This window comes from Gymnodraco acuticeps, unplaced genomic scaffold (assembly GCF_902827175.1).
Source record: "Gymnodraco acuticeps unplaced genomic scaffold, fGymAcu1.1, whole genome shotgun sequence".
Taxonomy (NCBI): domain Eukaryota; kingdom Metazoa; phylum Chordata; class Actinopteri; order Perciformes; family Bathydraconidae; genus Gymnodraco; species Gymnodraco acuticeps.
The window spans coordinates 1016782-1041364 of NW_022990565.1; the positions used below are offsets into that span (position 1 = coordinate 1016782).

Genomic DNA, 24583 nt, shown 5'->3' on the forward strand with positions numbered 1-24583 from the left:
ACAGCAAATACAACAGCACAGATTGTTCAGAATATCAGTATGAGAAAAACGACACCCTCTATCCTTACACCCTCACATCGTACAAGGAAAAACAGGATCGCATGTCCTGCTTCTTCTTTCCACTCAATATGTACGTCTCATTTGTCGTCATCTTCCTCTTTCTTTGAACAAAAACAACACTATCAGCAACATTCAGAGTATTAAAGCAGAAGAGCAGACGGGGTGACGTGGTAAAGCAAACGATAATACTTTAATTATCATATTACAACACAGCAATGGTGTGTTAAATCTTACCGAACATCCTTTAAATGTTAAGATGAGGTCATTCTTCTTTCTTATTCTTCTTGAAATTGATGAAAACATTGGGAATTTAGAGAGTTCCACATTTTATTATTTATTAGCTCATTGCTGAGGCAACAGCAATGAGCTAATAAATAATTTTTCAGCGCACAATATAACTGCATTCAGACAGATACAGATTTAAACAGTTCCACATTTTCTCATAATACTTATTTATTAGCTCATTGTTGTTGCCTGTTTGATTTCTCAGCTCAAAAGATAAAAGCATTCAGAAAAATAAAGTACCTAGCAAGTCCACTATTCTAACTTTCTTGGTTTCTTTTCCCAGTCAGTAAACCATACTTTTTAAATGAGCTTTTCCATGAACAAGATCAAATGTTTCTGTGGTTTTCAGCATAGTGTGCTCTTCTCTGCTCAAAATCATTATAAAACATTTAATAGAATGGTCATATAATAATAATAATAGATTTATTTTGTTAGCGCTTTTACAGGTGCTCAAAGACGCTTTACAGATATATCAGCATGTGCTATGTTGATTTTACATGCCCTATTTTAGTCCTGGTTATCTTGCTTAAGATTTAAGATAACCATGGAACCGCCCAGAGTCAAAACATTATGTCAATCTATTGGATATTTATTCTCAAACAAACTTATTGTTGCAATGACAATGTATTTTATTGTAAAATGAAAAAAAATAAAACAGGTTTGTGCTGAAATCATGCAACATTCTACTTTTAATCCACTCTTGGATACACTCCTTTATCTGAGTATGATTCACATTCACTGTGTAAACAAAGATTCCCTGAATCAAACCATTCAATCTCATGTAAATAAAAAAAGAACTTTGATTTGACTGTTTGTTTAAAATGAACCCGTCCAGTTCACAGTGATCTTGTGCTGTTCCCTGGGGCTCAGCATCCTGAACTGGTTACCTGGGCAACATGTCCTGTAGGTCGGCCACCACATAGGCGACCACGGCCCACAATGCCGAGCAGAGGTTCATTTCTTGAGGGTCCTGAACGCTCATGGTGTCGCCTTCACTGTGGTGGAACCAAAAGTATCGACTGTCTGCCACATGGAGGCTAGCACCTGGAGGAGAGATTGAGAAATATATATATTTCAAACTGTTCCAGTGAATGTTAAATGCTGAAAATTGACATGGAATTTAAAGTTAATTTATTTTACATTGGAAAGGAAATTGGTGTAATCCCCAAGGGCATTTCTGTGGAGGAGGAACTTGTGTCTGACTAATACAAGGAGTGGTACGTAACTCATCAAAGCTGTTGACCAACTCTGACCTAGTGTTAGTGAAACAAAAGTCACTCAGAAATTCATGGAGAGAGAGAGAATGCAGAAATCTCATTTTTAATTGAAAAAACAAAACGATTTTCACTTCTCATTGCTGTGATGTTTCTATTTAAATCATCTTTATTTTCTGTCTGCTTTGGTTTGCTTTTGTTTTAGGAAACAAGTGTTATTCTTAAGTGTTGAAAGAAACATTTGTATTAGTTTATCTTTTATAATTTACCAATGTAGGGGAGCCTTAGTTTATGAGCTGAAACACTAAATACTAGGGCTGTCAAGTTAACGCGTTAATAACATTTTTTTAACGCCACTAATTTTTTCGCATGTGTATTTTTTGTCCTCGGCCGCCCCGTAGTTTCAGAGCGCATCGAGTTTAAAATACCATCTACAAGCTGAGCGGGGCTGTCAGCATGTCAGAACTGACCACACTTCCACGCTCACCGACATCTCTGTTGCCGGAAATGCATCCACGAAGGAGCCGTGGAGGACCGTGGAGGAACCATCAGTGTATCCTCGGTTAGATCTCCTCCAGAGAGCCTCCTCGACGCTCGATCCTCGGTCCTCAAAGTGCATTTAGAGAAATGAGATGTCCTTCAACATGGCACGCTGAAATTCATTTCCGGGTCACTACCGGAGGACCGAGGAGCAGGGGCGGATCTACCGGGGTGGCAGGGGGTGGCAACTGCCACCCTAAACAATAGCCTTGCCACCCCAGCTGCCACCCCAGTTGGCATCTTTGTTTTGAAAGAAAAGTTGTGGCTCATCGGACATTTATGAGAGAAAATCTCTAATGTCCGAGTGCAAGTGAATGCAGCACAAGACGCGAGTCTTGTAACCCCTCCCCCGGCCCTGGCGCGAGACTGGAAATATGATCGAGAAGCATTTCGGACCCAAGTAGACGGAAGGAATGAGGTATTTGCGATCTACAATTACAGAGAAGAGAATGTCAAGTTTGGCTGTACTCAGCATTGAATCAAAACGCACTAAAGCTTTGGATCTTAATACGTTTGTGAGGCGTTTTGCTGAACAAAATATTAATCGCCGCATTCAGCTGTAATAGACATGCCAACTTGATGCTCTGCTCACGGATGACTCGATGAGCATAACAAACTATTAAGATGATGACCTTGTATGCGTGTGTATATTTTTTTTCTTTGAGGGGGTCTGCCCCCAAAAAACTGTTTTAAGTCCTGAGAAAGTAAAATCAGACGGTGTGTAAAACTACACTGCCCAGCCAACAGAAAGTAACCACTTTGATTTAACCAGGCCAGTAGACAAGGACTTTCCACTGGATAATAACTTACTGCAGCGATGTATATGTTTTAGCTGAATACACGTTTTGTTTTTTTAACCCTAACTGATGCAGTTAGTCACTTTTTTAATATTTGTTCTTTCTGATGTAAAGTCAAGGTTGTAACTGTATATCAATAATGATATAATTACTTGTTTTTCAAATTTGAAGGAGGGTGAGCAAGCATCTTGATGAACATTCATCATTAACTCCTCCAAAAAATATAGTTTATTCAATAATAAATGAATATGTGAATCATAAAAGGGATTGACAGCTGATAGGAATAATATGATTGTTAATAGTATCATATTCATTCAGACAAACATCGATGAGACAGTTAATGAATGTACTTATTGCAGCAGTCTTCATAGATTTGGTACCCCTGCTGGTCTAAGATTGAAACAAACTCATTCAGTTATTGTTCAGTTAAAATTCATTAAATTACGTCTGCCACCTTATATATTTATATGTAAGGCTTTACTGATGTGCCACAATAATATCACCTAATGTCATTGAGTTAAAATATTAATATTGTGGCTTTCCAAGTTAACATTGATTGTAAGGGTGTAACGGTTCACAAACATTTCGGTTCGGTTCGTACCTCGGTTTTTAGGTCACGGTTCGGTTCGGTACGTTTTCGGTACAGCAGAAAAAATTATCACAAAACATTAAAAAAAAAAATTATTATTTTAATTATTATTAAACTGTGAATATTCACTCAAATAAATACAAAATATAATAAAATAAACATTAAGGTGCAGCATTTCGATGAACTGAAATAATCTGTATTTGAACTGTACTGTACTAGTACCTAAGCAGCCAGCTTGACATTAGGACTTGCTTGTCATTGTATTTTCATGTTTTTTTAAAGAAAAATTAACTTGTCCACATTGCTTGCCGAAAGGGCAGATCTGCTGGCACTAACAATGTCTCCTGCTGTGGAGAACACCCTCTCGCTAGGGACAGAGGTAGCAGATACAGCCAGGTAGCGCTTTACTAACATGGCAACATAAGGATATTTGGCGTTTGTAATAGCTTTGGCTCGGTCTGAACTTGTTGCGAGTGGTGGAGGCTTAAATGCTAGTGGGAGTTGGGTTTGCACTTCAGTCTTTTTTCTTTTGGTACCGGTGATATTCACGTTTGGGTGATGCCTTTTCAAATGAGTGTGCAAGTTTGATGTATTGCCAGCCGCGTAACCAATGTTAGTTGAACAATCCCGACAAACAGCTTTGGTTCAGTCCACCTGTCTTTGTCCGTCATCCTTGTACGTAACTGCGAAACCAAAATGTTCCCAAACTGGAGACTTCAATGATGCTGGAGGATTTTCGAGCTCAACTTTATCTGCGTTCGCCATTTCCTCAAATTACTGACTACATTTGAACGCATCCCTTTGACCAGCTCTCATAGTATGCCTCTCGTCCAATGAAATGACTTGGTCGCTCTATGATATATATACCTAAGATTACTTCCAGAAAGTTGTTCATGTTCTCAATTTTTTACATTTAACGTTATATTCGTTCGGTACCCTTCGGTTCACACGTGTACCGAACCGAAGGGCCCGTACCGAATAATTTCAGTACGGGTACGTGTACCGTTACACTGCGATTTAAATCAGCATATACTTCTGCCAGGGGATGCCACCCCTCAAAATCTCCTGCCACCCTCTTGCCACCCCATGAATATTTGTCTAGATCCGCCCCTGCCGAGGAGTCGAGGAGGGGGATTTGATGAAATGAGAAAGGGCCATAGAGTCGTGACGCACGGCCGGACTTATCTCAGCCAATCACAGCTCTGCATGCATCCCCTGGTGGATATTATTGTATTAACTTCTTTCATTGTGACGCGATGTTTACAGAGAGAACAGCTGTGAGGTCCGTGCAGAAAGCAGAGCAGTGTGTAAAATATATATCACTCAGTATAACAGGCCTACATTACTCTCTTTATTTGCTGTAGTTTAGTAGATTTTCTAAAACCATTTAGTGCTTCACATAATAAAATACACAACGGCTGTAGCCTGATTATGCTTTAGGAGCTGTAGGTGCGTGTGGCACAGTGTGTAGGTGTGTGTGTTGTACAGTGCGTAGATGCAGCGGACAGACAGGTCTCAGTTGGTTTGGTGTCCTCTGCTTACTTTCAATACTTCTAAATAAATCTTTTGGCCCGTAATTTATTGTCCTCATTGTATCGACCAGAGAGGGGGGGGGGGGATATATCCAGTCTCTGATAGTGTTACGTTATTATGAGAGTGCTCTGTTTGATTCTGAAATTACACATATAATGTTTGTCAATTTAAAAGATAATTTTACAAGTCAAAAAAAGAAAAATGTGTCGTAAAACTGTGAAGTAACACTTTTTTTGTGTGAAACCGCTCAATGAACTACATCTCCCGTCTCGCACCACACACCAAGACGGCCTTCACGTTAGCACATTTCACTCCTTTCTTTCAGAATGAGACGAAAAGTATTAAAAGAGGTGAAAATCACTACAAGTCTGGGCATGTTGAGAGCTGTACATACACAAACGGGGAGTTAGTCGGTTCCGTAAGAGCCAGCATGCGGGACCAGGGCCCTTTCTCATTTCATCAAATCCCCTCCTCGACTCCTCGACTCCTCGGTCCTCTGGTAGTGACCCGGAAATGAATTTCAGCGCGCCATTTTGAAGGACATCTCATTTCTCTAAATGCACTTCGAGGTCCGAGGATCGAGCGTCGAGGAGGCTCTCTGGAGGAGCTATAACCGAGGATACACTGATGGGTCCTCCACGGCTCCTTCGTGGATGCATTTCCGGGAACAGAGATGTTTCAAAGAGTCGTGACGCACGGCCGGACTTATCTCAGCCAATGACAGCTCTGCATGCATCCCCTGGATATTATTTTATTAACTGCTTTCATCATTGCGATGTTTCCAGAGAGAACAGCTGTGAGGTCCGTGCAGAAAGCAGAGCAGTGTGTATAATATATATCACTCAGTATAACAGGCCTACTCTCTTTATTTGCTTTAGTTTAGTAGATATCTACAAACAAAGAGTCGATATTTTTCTAAGACCATTTAGTGCTTCACATAATAAAATACACAACGGCTGTAGCCTGTTTTAGGAACTGTATATGCGTGTGTGTGGTGTACAGTAGGTGTGTGTGGTACAGTGTGTGCGTAGATGCAGCGGACAGACAGGTCTCAGTTTGTCCTCTGCTTACTTTTAATACTTGTAAATACAAATTTTGGCCCATAATTTATTTTCCTCATTGTAACGACCAGAGAGGGGAGAGGGGGGGGATATATCCAGTCTCTGATAGTGTTACGTTATTATGAGAGTGCTCTATTTGATTCTGAAATTGTATATATTTATATAAATATATACAAATATATATGTGTGTGTGTGTGTGTCCGCATCTGTAGCCTGTTATTGTCTCATTATACCGCACTGTGAATGAATTAAAAGTAAATATATAAGTCGTCATGAACACATCTGTCCATCAGACAGAGGGCTGCTGTGCCTCCTGTCATCATTAATGGACGTCTCTTTAAAATGACCGCTCAGAGGAGAGGAGTTCTCATTTCTCTAACCGCCTGCTGCTTCCCCTCCTCTCTCCTCGGTTCCCCTCCTCGGCTCCTCGGCTCGCATCTCCTGTGGGCGGGACTAAGTATCCAGGATAGGAATCGAGGAGGGGAATCGAGGAGGGGAGTTAGAGAAATGAGAAAGGGCCCGGGATTCTGGGATTTGTAGTCTTTCTAGTTGCGTATTTTCCATAGTCTTATATTTCAACAGTTTTACGACAAACTGTGACTTTTTACATGGAAATTATTACTTAAGATTGACAAACATCATATGTGTAATTCGTGTTACAATTCAAACGGGATCGAAAGATAATCTTTCTCTCTCCATTGACTTCAATACAAACTTTTTCCGAAATAAGGTCCCATGAATCTAAAGCATGGTCAAAAGCTCCCCCAGAGCCGGAGCTAAACCGAAGAACCGGTTCTGCACCTGAAAAGCTCTAGCACGGAGCTTGAACCGGAGTTGCGTTGGTGTGAATGAGGTACCAGTCACATCGTTTTTGCGTACTCTAACAACGATGTCGTCCAAGGGAGTTAAACGTTGTGTTGTTGTTGGCTGCAATAATATGAACAAGGGCAAGGTACTGCATGCACTGCCATCTCTGGAAAAATACAGGAATCTGTGGCTAGAGTTTATTTTCCAGGGACATGTGCCAGAAGACTACAACAGATTTCTGCTTGTGTGTTCAGAACATTTTGCCCCTGACATGTTTATGAACTTCACTCAAGTCAAAGAAGGATTTGCCTCCAGACTAAGGCTAAAACCGGGATCAATACCCACCATCCGGGACCAGGCCAGTGAGGCCACATCCAATTTGGAAGCTGTAAGTTTTTATTTAGCGGTGTTTTTCCTGATAAAGCTATTCTAGCTTGTAGCATGTAGCATGTAGCTTCACCGTATCAATGTCGTCTCAAACCCAAACAGTAATCGGTTAGGTGTTTATATGTATTTGTAACATTTTATTTTGTACGCTCCGCTGTCTTTGCTTTTATTTTAATTATCAGGCATTTGATAACATGCTCAGACATACTGCCGCAATGGCGATCTGTGTGAAGGCTGTAAAGCCACGCCATAGCAGATAACACAAGTATTTATTCTCGTATTTATTAGTATTTTGTATCCTCTAAACTCATATAAAGCAAGTTATAATAACAAGCGTAATCTTCTGTAGCTAAGTGCCGTTTTTTGCAGCGTTATATGTACAAGCTTGTATGTGTTTACTTGTTAGCGCACATGAATTTAAATGGGTGTGCGTGTGTACGACTGTTAGGATCTATGGGAGAGGGGGGAGACACACCACGAGACAGCTATACTGAATACATATTTACTGTGAATGTATGTAAAAATGTATGGCATATGGCTGTCTAACAGAAGTTAAATTCATTTTTCACTTATTCTGACAATGTACTTAACCCCAAATAAAAGAACCCAATACAAAGAGTTGTTAAATAATAGTGAAGTCACGTTATAATAACAATAACTCATCTCTCGAGTTTTATTTTTGAGCTTTGCCAAAAGCCACTGTGTCAAGTGTCCTACTTGGGTTGCCGTCCGGAGTTGTCCAATATGGCGGACCATCTCGCACATGCGCAGTACAGATCGGGTACCTGACAGACGTTAGTTCGTTTTTAGCTTGGTTAGCTTATCCTCTCGTGTCATTCAGCTGGGCAACATGGATCGAAAATGTTCCTATCCGGACTGCAGGAGTACGGAGGGCTTGCACCCCCTACCCCCCGACCCGCAGCTGGCCCACCGCTGGCTGCAAGCTCTGGGTCGGTTCGACACCCCCCCCTCCTTTGTTCCCCCCTCCTCTGTTTACGTGTGCTATCTCCACTTTACGGGCGAGAACTTCTCCAATTATGGAGAGCTGGAAATGGAATTTAAAAAGCAGCTTCTCCTAAACCCTGATTCTGTCCCTACCTCTGCACAGGTGGTGCCACAGGTGAGGCTTCCAACCCAGCATATGCAAAATAAGCACATAGGCTACTGTGTGCACATTATCATACAGTATAGCGTCCCTTTATTTATAATTAACACACTGGTTTCTGAGCTTGCCTGATATTAGACAGTTAGTTTTGCTAACCTACTAAATGTTCCATATTAGTGAAAGATTAGGCGACACATCTATAATAAAGGTGTATTTTTTTAAGTTACCGATTAGCATGTAGTCATTTTACAAAAGTATTTTGAAAGTCTAAAGATAATTTCATTTCCTTTCGATTGCTTCCATGTCAAGTGAACCAATGACTCCAAATCCATTCCAAATACTATTTCTTCACTGGGCAAGTAGGATAAGTTGTTGTTGTTGATTAATTGGATGTTATTGCCTAAGGAGAGCAATGCACAGATATGAGTAAGAAGACCAGAGGGAATATCTGTGGAATAACCAACCTAAAACTCGCATTCAATATTTTAGCATGTTATTTTAAAAGATATTTGTGATGATGGATGTATAAAGTGTCACTGTTTCCCTACGTTTAGGGTACCGGGGACAGTTTCTGTCAAACTTCGCCTGCTGTACGACACGTAGCCTCCCAGACTGACCCTCCAGAGATAATATCAGACACTCTGATATCCATAAAAACAGAACCTCTAACGAGAAGATCAGTCGGCACACAGTTATCCAAGAGAACTCTGCAGAATCCCGTTCGCAGCACAGGTTTGTAGTCCTACACATCATCAAGTAGCTATGTGTAAAATGTTGTTTCCTTTTTTTGTGTATTAACTTTAATACTACTTTAAAATGATAATACTAAGTGTTCTCATGAATGTTCTACTGACATAATGACTTGTTTCTTTGTCTTTACTTTGAAGCCACCCAAGCGAGAGTGCCCGGCAAAGATTGTGGCGTCTGCACCCCCACCTTCCCCTTGGACAGTCCACTGCTGCTCCTACAACCAACCATAGTTAAGAGACCACCAAAGAGACCTCGACTCAGCCTATCAGACGAGGAGGAAGGCCCCTCAGAAGGCTGTTCGTCTATGGGGATTAATGAACCAGGGAATTCAACATGACTGTGGACTCTTTGAGCAAGACAGCAGGCCTTCAGCCGCTTCATTGGAACTGTTTAATAATACTGTAGAAAACTGAATGCCTTTAGGCAACTCATTCTCCCATTTGGTTACTGATTTAAAAATGGGGTTTGTGGTCTGCCTGGCTAAATGTGTAATGTGTTTTTATTAACTCGTTATACCTCAATGTTTTTTTCTGAGAACAGTGCTGTTTCACTTCTCGAATCTAGACAGGGGTGGAGAAGAAGTTTGGATAATGCAATATCTACCGGAACCACAAAGATAGAAACAAACTAATTCCTATTTTCACTATCAATCCATCAGGACTGAGGAAAACTGATATGGATCGGTACAGCTTTTCACCATCATTGCTAATCAAGGGATGCTGAATTTAAAATGTACAAGCGTATCAGGGGAACGTGAAATCTTTGATATTTACCCAAAAGGACACTTTTTTTGACTACCAGGTTCAGTTTCAGCTCTACATGTGCTTTTTCCTGCAGCTTGAAGCTGGTTCATTTACTGTATTTCATGTTGAAGCCGTAACCAAAAGGGAAAAGATATGTCCACACAGATTTAAATGTAGCTTTTGGAGCTACTGGTTATGTGTGCCAAAAAGTATTTCGAGCAAGCCAGCAGGAAAACTGAGATTGAATCTTTAACCTGTGAATTGTCAGTGGCCGGATCCTATCTCACAGGTTTCTTCGCTTAACTTGCTGTGTTCAGAGATGATTATCTTTTTCATTTTTATAGGAAAAACATACAGTACATGTTCGATATGTGTTGTTATAAAACAAAGTTCTCTTTATTCATAATGTGTCGTGTTTATTTATTATTCTTTTTTAGTAGTAGTTTAATGTTCATATTGTTAGCACACACTCTAGGAGGGAATCTACTAAGCCCTGTTTTTGATGATGTAAAAAAGACCTTGCTTGTAGGCAAGATAATTCACCTAACATACAATTGATAAACAACTTAAAAGGCTTACAATATGTTATGTCAAATTCATTTCAGATTCAACAGAATGAATTTCAATGAAGCTGAATTCAAGATAAAATAAATATTCCAGTCGATAAAGGACAATAAAAAAAAACGCATCTGTAAAATTGTACAATATCATGTTACTGGAAGAATTTGGGTCACGAACTGTAAGACAAACCCAATCTTTAACTTGGAGTCAAGAACATTTTTATTTTATTTAAAGTGTCATGAAACAAAGTGGCCGTGTAGCTAATTATTATAATTGAGCAAAAGGTTAAACAGGAACATCTGTCTATCTAAAATAGTGCTATTGTAGACGGTACTTGCACAATGAGTACATAATGTGTAGTTGCTCAATTGGTCTTATCTTATATTTTGGTTTTCAGTTCCTCTGCAAACATTACTATTAAGATGTCCCTTAGTAAATCAATTTCCTAACTCAACTACTGTAAAAGTGTCCTCTACATCTCACCTGACAATAGCACAAATGGATTTCTCCCTCAACTAGTTCTCCTAGTCTCTGATTTAAAGCTGGTATGTACTAAAAAGTTCAAATCAAATGTATTTATGCTAACCTGTCTATAAGATACACAACATCTTTCTCTTTACGTTGCAATTTCACTTCTATATAAGCTAGTCAGATTCAAATATCTTAAAGCCACAATAAAAGGAATACACTGTCAGATATTAAGTACATGAATGGTGAGGGTTCAATCTGTTTCTATCATCTATTCAATAAATCCAAAATCAATATACATTTTTTGTCATGGCTTTTTACGGTATCTCCCCCTTACTGCTAAACTAAAAGTAAGTTTCAAGTATCTGCTTTACCGACTTCTCTGTACTGTACTGTGTCTAAGTTCATCAATGAGGATGTGATTCTGTATAAACAGCACTTTAAGAAAAGGTATTAAACCAGAACAACAGAAATAAGGATGAGTTACTTCCTCATTTGAGTGTTTCTGCATTTTCTGTTATAATATAAAATATCCTATCATGATCATTTGTTGCTAGTGGCAGACAGATAGAATAGACATATTGATTTAACTGACCTGGTACTCCTGCCTTTAACCACGGGGAGATGTCTGTCCCTTCTCCATGTGCCTCCAGTTTGGTCGTATTAATGGGAGCCAACAGTTTAACCACTTCTGCCATCACCTGTTGGTACGGATACAGTTTAGTGCTTTTTCACACAATCTGTTGTACACCAACAATTTCAAACAAGGCTCGCTCAAATTTAAGTATTCTATTTCAGATATTTACTAATGTTTACATTACATGGCCTTTGTTATTCAGACACCATACTACAAACCCATTGTAAATATTAAGAGACCATCTAACCGCATGAATAAAAGACGAGTCATCCTGTGGTTACATGGATCTTCAGAATTTACATGCTCAACAGAGACTATACTAAGGTTACTGTCAGTGTTCGAAATGGGGGGGAGCTTGGCTCCCCACAAGACTTTGAGATAAATAGGGGGAGCCCAAAAAAATTGTGCATATTTGTGTCACACAGATTAGAAATGTTGAGTTTCTGTAAACACAAGTTCTTGAAATAAATAATAGTCATTGTTCATTACAGTTTCTGAATATTTGTTTTATATTTGTGAATATTTCTGGGTGTTGCCATCTGTACGTGCCGGCGCTGCATTCTTTACGCTACTTACGTTGCTATGGTTATGGCGGTGATGCCGGCGCGGTATTTGACATTTTCATATTGATATTTTTTTAACTCTGGCTTTGTAATAAAAAATATGGCAAAACGAAAACAGCCAAGCCTCGCAGCTTTTGGATTCACAAGCAAAGAAGCGAAGGTGTCTAAAAATGACAACGTAAACGGAACAACTTTTAGTTGGCCCGGCTGTAACCGGCGTTAGGGTCGAGTTTGACAGCTCCACACGAAAAAAAAAAATGTGGATGTGAGATTTGCAAAGAGGCAAAACGTATATTGATCTCCCTGCCGCTCGCAGAAAAATCCACCTTTGTGCACCTTTCACAATAATGGATTCAGGGAAAAGTCAGCAGTGATCAACAGAATAACCTGCAGAAAAAGATTTATAAGCACCATAAGAGCCAGGCACACGAAAAAGCGATCGAGATTTCGGAGATAAGAAAAAAATATATCCTACCAAAAAAGGCCTATTGGCAATCAATGTTGATCTAATGCAGGAAACATATACATCTTTCAGTCAACAGAGCGTGCGTGTGACATATTTAGTAGCAGGATGTGCACTGAAAAATAGGGCTCCCCCGAAAGCAAATGGGTAATTCGAACACTGGTTACTGTAAATGCAAGGTTCAATCTGGAGTTTAAAATGTTCAATCTAGGAAGTCAAACATAAAACATCACATTTACTGGATTGATCACTAATTCATCAAACCTTCCAGAATCTTGTATTTTTTTAAAATACACACTTTTTAACCTAAATAAATACATTCTGATAATCTTGTGACCTGTTTTTCAATCCTAACCTTTCGTGCTGCATCACTGCCAGTAAACTGCAGAGCCTCCGGGGTGAATGTCCCCAAGTCAGACTCCATGACCAGGTCAAAGTTTGACATGTTCACCTGTGTGGGAGAGAAGAAGAACATAGGGGAAGGGGACTGAGCATGGTGAAAGCATAAACAAAAACAAATGTGTGTTTATAAAGATAAAACAAAAATCCATATTCAGTCCGTGACGAACTGTACCAGTAGTAATGATAAGCTTTACTGCTTTTACTGTGAGTTTTCTGTCAGGTACTGCAGTAGTAGTATACAGTACCTTGTGTAGATCAAAGTACTGCTGCGCCCCGACCCCCCCCTGCTCCTCAGCGGTCCACAGCACCGCCCGCAGGGTTCTCCTTGGATGCAAACCTGGAAATAAATTAAGATTCAAATCAACACAATAAGCTAGAAATAATTTAAGAGGAGAAAGACTGCAGCTCCAATGAACAAAACGGCCATGTTTAGTGATGAATGGTCTTTTTAACCTTTCTTTAGATAACTAGTAGGCTATATATATTCCAGACTACAACACTTTTCATCACTGGATCTGATTCTGTTGGTTTGATGATCATGTCCCCACTTTTTCGGATGCATTATTTTGTCCAGAAGAATACTGTACTGTATATCCGAGCGTGTTCCCTTATGCTGTGTGTTCCTCTACAGTTGGAGGAAATTACTGTTTACAGTCGGAGGAATTGTTTTGTAACTTGTCCCTTAGTCGGAAATGGAATACTTCATTGGAGTTTGTTGAAACACCCATGTAGAAAATGTAGTTTTGCTCCATTTGATTATGGAGCTTTAGTATATTCTGCTTTAGTCAATTGTTCTACCAACTGTTAAGAGTTGTTGTCATTTGTTTAAAAAGAAGACAGTTGGTCGCTGAAGAGCAAACAGGTTGCATAAAGCTAAATAATAAAGTCAATCATTTACTTGACATTGTTTGCTTCTGAGCAGCTTGCTGCCGTCTGTATACTTTGGATCTATCTCTGCAGTATGAAACATTGTTCGTTGTGTGGAAGTTTATCTGGACGGTACATTTGTTTATACAGTGTCTCTGTTTCTATATTACCTAATTCCTTGATGAGTGACAGGGCCTCCCAGGAAATCATGGCTCCGCCTCCATCATCCATGGCGCCCTGACCCACGTCCCAACTGTCCAAATGGCCGCTCAGTAAGACAACCTAACAGAATGTATAAATAAAGAGATACATAAAAAAACGAAACAATACATTTGACACTGTGATGGGAGACTTCTGCTTATGAATGTATCCTGAACTTTTTTTCTCTGGATTGAAGTGTGAGAGACTAGCACCAGATAATGCTCTCTGAGCTGGTGATGCTTTTTGACAACAAGAGCAGAGGAACAGAGTCACAAAGACAACAAAAAAAACAAGACAAAACACACACAGTTCAGAGAGATATCCACATTTCCAGGAATGTAGAGGGGTGGGATTCCCGTCAGTGGGATGATCCTGACCCGATGTTCCAGGTTAAAAAACAAACGAGCCCACTCTGGACAATGACCCAGATGCCACGCATTCCATTACACTGGAAGGAAGTGTTTCTCTTCTTATACAACTATTATGTGTTTTTAGCCAAGCTGGTGGCGCGGCTTTGAGGCCGGCACCACTTAGGTCCAGACTGAAATATCTCCAATAACTATTTGATGGTTTATCTATACATTTTGTACACTTGACTATTCTATTAGCACCCCCACTAGGTCAAAGCGTTTGCTTATCCAGTGATTAATCTGCACATCTACAGAATTTACCCATTGCACACTTAGATTTATGATCAGTGCAAATCCAAATCAATGTCAAGTACCACAAATAGTTATATGTCGTAACTAAATAACAGAAGCCTTAACACCAGGAGATAAAAGATTTAGAAAGGAAAAAAGGCCGAAGATGTCGAAATGAAGTGGGTGGAAAAAGTCCTAGCGACTCATCACTCTCAGATGACCGATTGGATATGAAAAGGTTAAACTGTGGAAATGACTCACCAAACCTCAATTGTACATCTTTCTGTTAACTGGGCACACACACCGCACACACACACTCACTTCAACCACAGCTGATGCTACTGCCAGCTGAATCAACGTCCAAGAGCCAAAAATGATGATTTGTTTTATTTCCCTTTTCTGTGCGACCAAACGTTGGTTACTTGACAGACTGTTCAGTTAGCAAAGAAAACCAGAGTAATGTTTTAAAAAAAGAACATCACATGAATTACACATATTTAAAAATGCTGTAATATGTTTAAGCAATAGCTCACGACAGGCCGTGGTATATGCTCATTATATCACAGCTAAGGGACGTTGCCCCTGTCCAGCAGCTAACAACAACTCAGTTGCCCTCGGTGAAGAGCCTTGCCAGCCCAAGGACTTTACATTCCCTGCCAGGCGGTTTGGAAAGGAAACATTCACCCGATCCTTCAATTCAGGCTGGTTTAAACAGTGGACATGGCTTCACCATATAAAATAAAAATTATAATGCGGTGTGCTTCTTCTGTTGCTCAGCAATAGAAAAGACGCTCGTCAGTGCAGACAAGAACAGGGATGGGAGTTTTGTTAAAGGAGGGTTTAACAACTGGTGAAAGGCAGGGGGAAAATGTAGGGAGCATGAGAAGTCCCATCAACACAGAGAGGCCGTCAACAAACTAGCAGCATTAAAACGAACACCAATTAATGCGCTGCTCTCACAAGCTGTTGCTAAGGAACAAATGAATGAACAGACTGTGACTTATTTCCACCACCCCTGAGCGCAAGACCACCTTCGGTGTTCTGTAGCCTATGCTGTGTGCGCGCGAAGAGAGGGTGAGAGAGTGAGAGAGAAGTTCAGAGTTACTCGTTATTAATATTTTCGGATGGTTGCTCTGTGTTCACTTAAATTAAATAAATACATACGTTAATTTAGCGCTTTTCTAGCATATCGCACAGCCGAATTCACAAAAATGTGCAATTGTGTAAAATGTGTAAATTGTCACTGTAGAAACCTATGATTATTCATGTAGGCCTTTTCCGTTTTAATCTGTTTAATGTTAACTCTGCATCTGTTATTGTTATAAAATCCGGTGCGCAGTGCACGCTTTAAAGTTCAAGTGCGTTGTTATTGCTACCAGTGGCGTTTTCTCCCGGAGGCCAAGGGAAGCCAGGCTTCCCTTGTTTTTTCGGATTGTAGTTATAATTTAAATAAATAAATAAAAACACTTTGTTTTGTTTCGATAATTCTCCGTTGCTGTGTGTTGCTGCCGGCCCGTCTCTCCCCCATTGTCATTGAGTATTTTACAAAGAGTGAAACAAACAGCGCCCCTCTAGATGTCATGGTGAAACAGTAGATTGCACTCTCTGTTGCGAGAGGAGGCCAGCCGAATCTGGCTTCCCTTGGTGAAAAAAAATTGAGGGATTGACCAATCAGATGAGGCCCACGTGATGCCCCTGCCAACCTGTGATTGGTCAGGGCCATGCCAAGGGAAGCCAGCTGCCTCTTGCTTCCCTTCAGAGGCGGCTGGCGATTTGATTGGACACTGCCATCCAATCAAATCACATCAACATCAGTTTTAATACTGTAACTGTCATCACCACCGTTAGAAATTATCAAGCAAATGAAGCATTATGGAGGGTGGAGATTTGGCGTACTTAATCAAACATAACTTTACTAAACTTCCGCTACAGCAGCAACTAAAAATTAAATCAGATGACAGGCCAATGCCCGCACTCGAGCTGTGTGTACACAGAGGAAAAAGGGAGAGAATCGGACGTTCAATGTGGACAATTATGTCCGCACGGAGTGGCTAACTGGAAGTGCTAAACTTCAGCGTCTATTTTGCTGGCCATGTCTTCTTTTTGACAAGGATTCGTGCTCCCTGAACAATCCTTGGGCAACTTCAGGATTCATCGACCTTGCCAACCTGTCACGGGCAATTGAGAGGCCCGGTAAATCCAAAAATCACATAGATTGTGTGATTGTCTGCATACATTAATAAGTAAAATGCTTAAATTAATAAGGAGAGAGTTTCAGCTGGAGAGTGCGTGCGGACCTTTTGATTAGATAACAGGCGTGTGCGAGTCCTGCATCTGTGTGATACAAATGTGTGTAAAATGATACCGGGCGCTGTAATCACTCATCTGGTTACGTTATTGACCACCCCCCCGACCCAAAAAATGGGCTTCCCCTACATTTTTCCCCACGCCACGCTACTGATTGCTACCCGGCTGCGTCTCAATCAACAATAAATCGTCTTCTGATTAGAAAAAAATCTGCTGCATTTCGTGTGTGAAATCCCCCCGCCCTCCCGCACCCCCAGCTCTGACTGACTTCCGCGTCCCTGATCTGATAGAAAACTGTAGCCAACAAGTCCTCCAACTCATACGACCAAATAGGCCGATTATTCAGGGCCTTATTACGACCAAATATGTCGTTTGTTCAAGCACTTAATACGTCCTATAATTACGTTAGAAAGTTTTCGCCCTCTAGTGCTCCCGTTGAATGCTAACGTTACAGATGGTCGTTTATTCACAAATAACCCTCTCTGTAAAATCCTAAATTATAGGATAGTTTATAGGATTAGATTTCTAGCGAGAACTGTATATTGTACTTTTAGAATCCACGTCCAGTCGATATGTAGGATCTATAGTTTGATAGATATTACGAAGATGATTTGAGGTATGCGGCAGCCTCCATGTAAAGTTACGGGTTGAAAACAGTATTTCCGGTCTCAACGTTTTCATAATAAAACCAATGATCAAATGAGTTAACAGTGATATCTGCAGTACTCATCCACTAAAAAACATCAGTTTATCTTTGTTAATTATACGAGATTTATTGGTTTAAATTGTGTACAATGCTTTTGTGTTTTTCCCATAGGTTTTTCTCCTTCGATTCTGAGAGACACCTTTCATTTTTCAGAGGTTTTGATGTTTTTAAAACATCGATTGTTTTAGCCGCAATGCATGTCGAGATATGATGTTTATCCGATATGAAATCGGAAAAACATCTTTTTAAAATAAAATAATACTTTATTATACTTTGGAAGTCATCACATAACGGCATTGTAATACACGGTTCGGCTGCATTAAATATTACATATCTGCCGTAGATATTTATTTATAGAGCCCTGATCAGAAGACCTTTTGACAAACTGTAAGAAATGCCGCCAAAACTGAATACGTGACGTGGATCATAAATATATTAGCAATTAAACAACATCTTCCATTTCCCTTCACACAATACGTCTCCTTGCAGTATCAACACTAATTCGGCTGACTTTTATATTTGATCCAATTGGTAGATAGGTTATATTTACACCATAATGGTGCACAGCTGATAGAAAGGGATTTTTTTGTAGTTTTTAAAGATATTATTTACTACCTTTCCAACTCCTCATGCAGTTGACTGTTACATGTCTATACAGGTTCATGGTACAATGCATAAGCTTCAAATTGAGAGACTGAAACTGTATTTTCCTTTACCGTTCTGTTTTAATTTCACAATAAAGTTAATAGTCATATTATGTTTGATATTATTATGTTTTATTAACTACACCACTGGTTTTTTAACCCGCACCGCCTAGTGGTTAAAGCACGTTATTGAATTTTGTTGTTGAATAAGTTTTATTTGATGAAAACATTTAAATATTAAGAGTAGCCTACATACAAAATTGAAAATATCAAGAAGATACTGTAGTGATCTCTACAATAAAACAGTTTAGTGCAGGACGTCCAAAGATATTAACAGGAGGATGTGCAAAACAGACCAACTAATAAGGCTTTATTTAAACATTAAAGATTACTTTAAGTTAAGGTCTTCTTTTGAATAAGAAAAAAACGTTGGGGTTATCCACAGATAAATGTGAAGTCTGACAAAGTACTTAACGTCCAATATATTGCAGAGTTTATTTTGGCACTTAATCACCTTCCCTGAATTTGACTCAGGTGTAACTAAAGTCTGATTTAAGGGTTGTTTATATTTCACATCATTAATCAGAATCTGCAAAGTAACTCAAATAAATGTAGTGGAGTAAAAATACCAGGTTAACCTCTGAATTGTAGTGGAGTAGAACAAAGTAGTACATGCTGCTGTAACAAAAACATTTCCCAACTTGGGATCAATAAAGTATATCTTATCTTATCTTAAGATGATCGATGGCTACTGCCATATTTGCAAAATGTGCCTCTGAACCTTGACAAGTGCATGTTTCAGGCTTATCAATGAACAACAGGAGGGGTCACAGACATAAGACCAGCTGTTAAATAAAGCTCTTCTGACCTTAGGTGTCATGTGGGTATATTAATTCACCCATTCATTAATTATGTTTTAAATTTGATAACATCACTGTGTTTCGTATCCCCTAAACCTCCAGGGTGTACACAGTTTAATACTGGCAACTTCTAATTGTGGGAAATACGAAGACGTGCCATAGAACATGTTGCTGGGCTGGACCCGTCCAATTCCAGTTTTGGAAAGTCTGCCGTGGTTCCATTCCATTTCATAGAGCTGTTTGACGCTCAGCGTAACTTTGTCGCACTGCCACTCCAACATCCAATCACAGGGCTTGATGACTAATCACGGGGTTTGTAAAGCAAGGCGGATGTTGTAGTCCCAAACGATAGCTGGGGATTCTGGGTAGTGTAGTGTCTTCGGAAACTGTAGTGTCTAAATTCCGAAAAAACTATTTGTTAGGATAAACTGATGTTTTTTAGTGGATGAGTAATGCAGATATCACTGTAGTGTGTAATCATTTGACAGTGAGGGGAATATATCCGGTTTTATTATGAAAACTTCGAGACTGGAAAAACTGTTTTCACCCACGCTAACTTCACATGGAAGCTGCATACACTTTATCCTGGCGAGACCTCAAATTATCTTCGTAATATCTATCAAACTATAGATCCTACACATCCACTGAACGTGGATTCTAAGAGTACAATATACACTTCTCGCCAGAAATCGAATCAAAAAGCATTTTAATGGCCAAACTATTCCACAATTTAGGATTTTCCAGAGAGGGTTATTTGTGAATAAATGTCCCTCCGGAGCGTTTGCAATGAACGGGCCGGGAGCATGTTGTTTCTTACACGACCAGAGCACCTCTAGTGGTCGTGTAAGAAACAACATACTCTTTAAAACGTGTCTCTGGGTCGTAATAAGGGCATGAACAATCGGCCTATATGGTCGTTTTTTGTAGAAGGACAGGCTGACTGTAGCAGATACGACCGTTATCGTCCTCGTGTGGCTGCAGCCTTAAACCGCGCTGTAGTGGAAATGCGCAACAAGCAGGGTGGCTTTAAATGTGTGAAACATGGAAATGGTAAATGTCAGTTTGATCAAATCTGATGTGAAGCTTTCCAACTGTTTTCTTGCTATGCTGCAGTTTGTTTCAGTCACGTTTCACCTCTCATCTTCACAAATCAATGCAGCTACAATTTACATACCTTTCTCAGCTATTTAGTAAATGCTAGTTCAACCCGACTGGGAATCTCCCTGTGGATAGGGAATGTCTAACCTGCTACTCTTCCACTGTTAGGCAGATAGAAGCTACAGCTTTGAGCCGACAGTAAGGGACCGCCACACAGTTTTCGTCCAAAGGCTCCACGTTAAATCTGTCTCACAAGTACTAACTTTCTACCCACAGCGGGCAATGTGTGACACTGCCCTGAACCCATTGCAGCATTCAAGCCCTATCCACTGAATAACAGAAGATTATTATTATTATTATTTTATCATCATACAGTACTGCCTCCTCTGCAAAGTAGTAGCATTGTTTAAAAAAAGTATGCAGTAGCACCTTGTCTGTTGATCAGGTTCTACCTGCTAGGCGTGCCCACATACTGTATGTGCTAATGGCCTGTGTGTCATTGTGTGACACTGCACTGCAAGCTGGTCCAGGTAAATATCTGATACTGATCTGGACGGTGATAGGCTTCTGACTCAGAGCAGGGATATTTTCCACCCTCCGTGATTTAAGAGAAATAGAAAATAAAATGCATGTAAGCGTCTCTCTGCATGTGTCTGCCCTGTGAAACACTGACCACCTCTCTAGGGTGCATGACACTTTTGCACAATACATGCTGTCATCTGACTATTGTATTTGTTTTGCATTTGAATACCTCTGCTATGCAACTTCCCCATTTACCAACGTGTTGTGTACTTAGCATAGTAATTTTAATTAAAAAAGTCTCAAAATGAAAAGAATACTAATAATAGGAACATACACCCTAAACTAAATTAAAATCTTATCTTCACAAATCAAAACTATGTTTGTACCATAGGGGATAGGTTTCAGGAAGTCTGTAATTTGAGTTGAGCTGAAGCCAAGGCAGCAACATTTCTCAAAAACATTTTTTTTTTTTTTTAAATCATCAAAAATCGACATGTCTCTTAAAACCAGCGTTGTTTTCCCATCACAACATTATTCAAAGTGACTGAATGAAAGGGACAAATCTAAGGATTTTCCACAGAGCTGAGCATCAGCACTTTTCTGGACAGATTAGATAAGATATGGCAAAATAAAGGCAGACTGTGGCAATATCTGAAGTCGGACAAAATAATTGACTTCCTTCCTTATTTACTTTCCTCACCCTGCTAACCCGTGAAGAAGAGAGAGGGAAATACGCAAGAGAGAGAGACAAGAACATAATGACAGTGTTTTTCAAGACACTTGTTTCCCGTACAATTCATTCAAAAGGCCGACCCTAACACCCTTTCACAAACACTAAAAGAATGGAAAAGAAAGACCATTGTATGAACAGGTAAATAAGTCGGAAATGCAGGAATTTGAGGTCTACCTGCTCAGGGTGTTCCCAGCCTGGTATCTCAGCCACTGTGTTGAAGGAGTCAGCATCCGGCAGAGTCTTGGCTCCCATTGTGAGTCTGACCACGATCCTCTGCCCTCTCTGAGCCATACGCCACATCAGCTCAGCATCCTCCACGGTGATACAGGCTGAAGGGATGCGCTTTACTCCATCTTGGTAGTCCTGCAAACCTGTGTGGGGACTAGAGAGGGACAGACGGTATGGATGGAGAGACATTTTCATACATTTCCTTGTAGAAAGATGGTGTTGATGAAACTTTATTCTGAAATATTTCTTACATCACAAAAGGTACATTTTCAACATTTCAACAAGACAAAACATTTGAGACCATAAACAAGGATATTTAGATAGATAGATACCTGTTAATAGAGAATGGCGTAATAGAGCGAATGAGCGTGGCCACAGCCCCCACTTTGGCAGCCTCAGAGGCGCCATAAGCACGGTAAGCCACCGTCTCCCCGTAGCTGACAAATGGTTGGTTAAAGACTACAATCCTCCCAATTGCTTCGCTGGCTCTTTGCTTCAGTTCATCAAAAGACTGAACTACCAACACCTCTGCCTTGATACCTGGAGAGATAAGAGAGAAACGTAGAGGAGTAAATGGAGGTGGATGAAAGGTGTTAAAATGATTGATAGAGTATGATCTTTACCCTCAGGTGGTGTCCCAACACTGCTACCAAGTCCCAGTATAGCCAGACTTTTGGCCCTGGGTGCAATCATTTCTGCACTCTCCTTCCCTCTCACCCAATGTGGGATTTTGACTGGCTCTGGGGAAGAAAAGTGGCAAAAACTGTTACTGTCCCATAAAGCAGAGTGCAAGACCTCTCTGAAAAAGCAAGCATCCCAGTGAGAAAGATAATAAAGCAATCTCACCTAAATGTACGTCCAACCCATCCTGTGTCATAGCATTGTACATGTATTTAATGGCCATCTCCAAGTTCTGTGAGCCACTGACACGGTTCCCGATGGTGTCGGTGAAGTCGGCCAGCCGTCTGTAAGAGCGGTTCTGGGCAGCTCCAAAAACAGCCAGGTCAATGATCTGTTTGGCCACATCAGCGTAGCCTGCTACCTTTGCAGCTACGTCTGAGCCTGGGATCACAGAGAAACACACAATAAATAACTCAATATTTAAGCCTTTTTTTGTTTATCCACCATGTTTTTTAACTTTTTAAAAGCCTTTCAGTCCAAAAGTCAGAATGCAAAACTAGCGTGTCTTTGTCACTTGAGTAGATACATTGAGTGTGGAGGGGATGACTGAGTCTGCACTTCATATCATTCTACACTAAATAGACCGGTGTGTAGGCAATGTCTTATATATCCAAAAATTGAGAAGAGAGAATCACAGGTTAGAGATTTAGCATATATGTTAAACAATGGGTTCCTGTTAATAAAAACATTCACACCCTTAGTCAATCAATTGACGTTGTCTGACTATATATTTTCTCAAGACTGTAAGGGTGTGTACGGAATGCGCTTGATTAACAGCTTATTTACTCTCGTATTGAGTTGCACGGGACTGATTCCTAGCAAAGCTTCACCACACTGTAACCTGTTAATATGTCCAACTAGCCAGAGTCATTGCAAATACGTGTGGTTCTGCATGGCCTTGAAGGAAAATTAACCTCTTTGACCAAATAAATAAACTCATCATTTCAAAACTGATTTCTATAGATAAACATACCTCTATTATTACTGCATGTCTGAAGGTAGGAGGGTTTGGGTTACCTTTCCTTGCAGTATGATTGGATACAGCCATTGACCTCATGGACCCAGCAGATTGAGGGTGACAGTCACACAAAGATGATAGCATGGAGAGAAACATGAAGAGAGAGAGGAGAGCCATCTGCAAATAGAACAACGTAGGCCTACATATGATTAATAGCTTCTTAATTAACCTCTGACAGGAAAATTACTAACAGGCTCATACTGACAACACGAGACACTACTGTATTTTCAGTTTGAGCAAGTCGTTTAGAAACTTGATCTGTATGCCAACGGTTCGGAAAATAACCAACAACCGAATGCTGTATGAGGCATGAGCTCAGAGAGTTGGTTTCAAATCACGAGTTTTAATACTGTAACACAGCTACAATTACTTTCGGTTTGGATACTGAGAGCAGGGCATAGACAGTGTATATGGAGCATAGTACATAACGTTAAAATTGAACAGCTTTACATTCAGTTAGGGCTCGACAACGTAAGTAGTAGCGCGAGCCATCAATTGAAATGCACCACTAAAGTAAGATAACTTTACGTTATACCGTTATAACACATTCACACCGCTTTATCTAGAAATAAGAAACGTTACGGCAGATGAAAGTCCTACAAGTAACATTAGCTGATTTAATCATATAACTTCATTTGAAATCTCCATAAAATATCACTAACCCTTTAGGCCTAGTAAGTGTCGTTGTTAAAGTTGACTATGCTGTTTGCTGGAATGCCGGAAAAAAATAAACATTATAAAGGTAAACTTCCGGTCCCGCTGTTTTCACAATAAAAGCACGATCTTTACAAATTAAAGGGTAGAGTTTGAGTTTAAACCATAGACTGTATATATGGTTTAAACCATAGACTGGTTTAAACCCCAAATAATTTTCATATAGAATAATATATTAATGAAAGACCTCATGATAATCAGCCTATTCAACAGCAATGTATGCATTGTAAAACTACTAAGAATTACTCCAGCACCACAAGACCGTGTACTTTCGTTATCAGAACAAGCAATACACGCCGTCCTCCGAGCTGGATAACTTCTGTCTGTAGCCCAGAGCTCAGGGACCGTCTACAAAGTGCAACGACAAAAACGACATTCTACAAAAATATTTCTCCTTC

The 24583-nt window shown here is 40.0% G+C and overlaps 2 protein-coding genes across 5 annotated transcripts; one reads left to right on the top strand and one right to left on the bottom strand.

Annotated features, from left to right (window-relative positions):
* Window positions 1-223: 223 nt before the first annotated feature.
* LOC117553748 (carboxypeptidase Q-like) lies at window positions 224-24204 on the bottom strand. Of its 3 annotated transcripts, none has more exons than XM_034227818.1 (11): window positions 24134-24204; window positions 23471-23588; window positions 22619-22834; window positions 22396-22512; window positions 22105-22312; window positions 21719-21926; window positions 14003-14114; window positions 13211-13302; window positions 12919-13014; window positions 11496-11601; window positions 224-1389 (listed from the first exon to the last, which is right to left on the bottom strand). In XM_034227818.1, the coding sequence occupies exons 2-11, from the start codon at window positions 23586-23588 to the stop codon at window positions 1229-1231; spliced, it is 1434 nt and encodes a 477-aa protein (XP_034083709.1). In that variant the 5' UTR covers window positions 24134-24204; the 3' UTR covers window positions 224-1228. The 3 variants fall into 3 exon arrangements, with proteins under 3 accessions (XP_034083709.1, XP_034083710.1, XP_034083711.1); XM_034227819.1 differs by having other exon boundaries at window positions 23471-23610; window positions 24134-24192; XM_034227820.1 differs by lacking the exon at window positions 24134-24204 and having other exon boundaries at window positions 23427-23576.
* On the top strand, window positions 6717-10270 carry LOC117553750 (THAP domain-containing protein 10-like). Of its 2 annotated transcripts, none has more exons than XM_034227824.1 (3): window positions 6717-7274; window positions 8933-9110; window positions 9266-10270. In XM_034227824.1, exons 1-3 carry the CDS (start codon window positions 6969-6971, stop codon window positions 9463-9465), a joined length of 684 nt encoding a protein of 227 aa, XP_034083715.1. In that variant the 5' UTR covers window positions 6717-6968; the 3' UTR covers window positions 9466-10270. The 2 variants fall into 2 exon arrangements, with proteins under 2 accessions (XP_034083715.1, XP_034083716.1); XM_034227825.1 differs by lacking the exon at window positions 6717-7274 and adding an exon at window positions 7951-8393.
* Window positions 24205-24583: the final 379 nt, after the last annotated feature.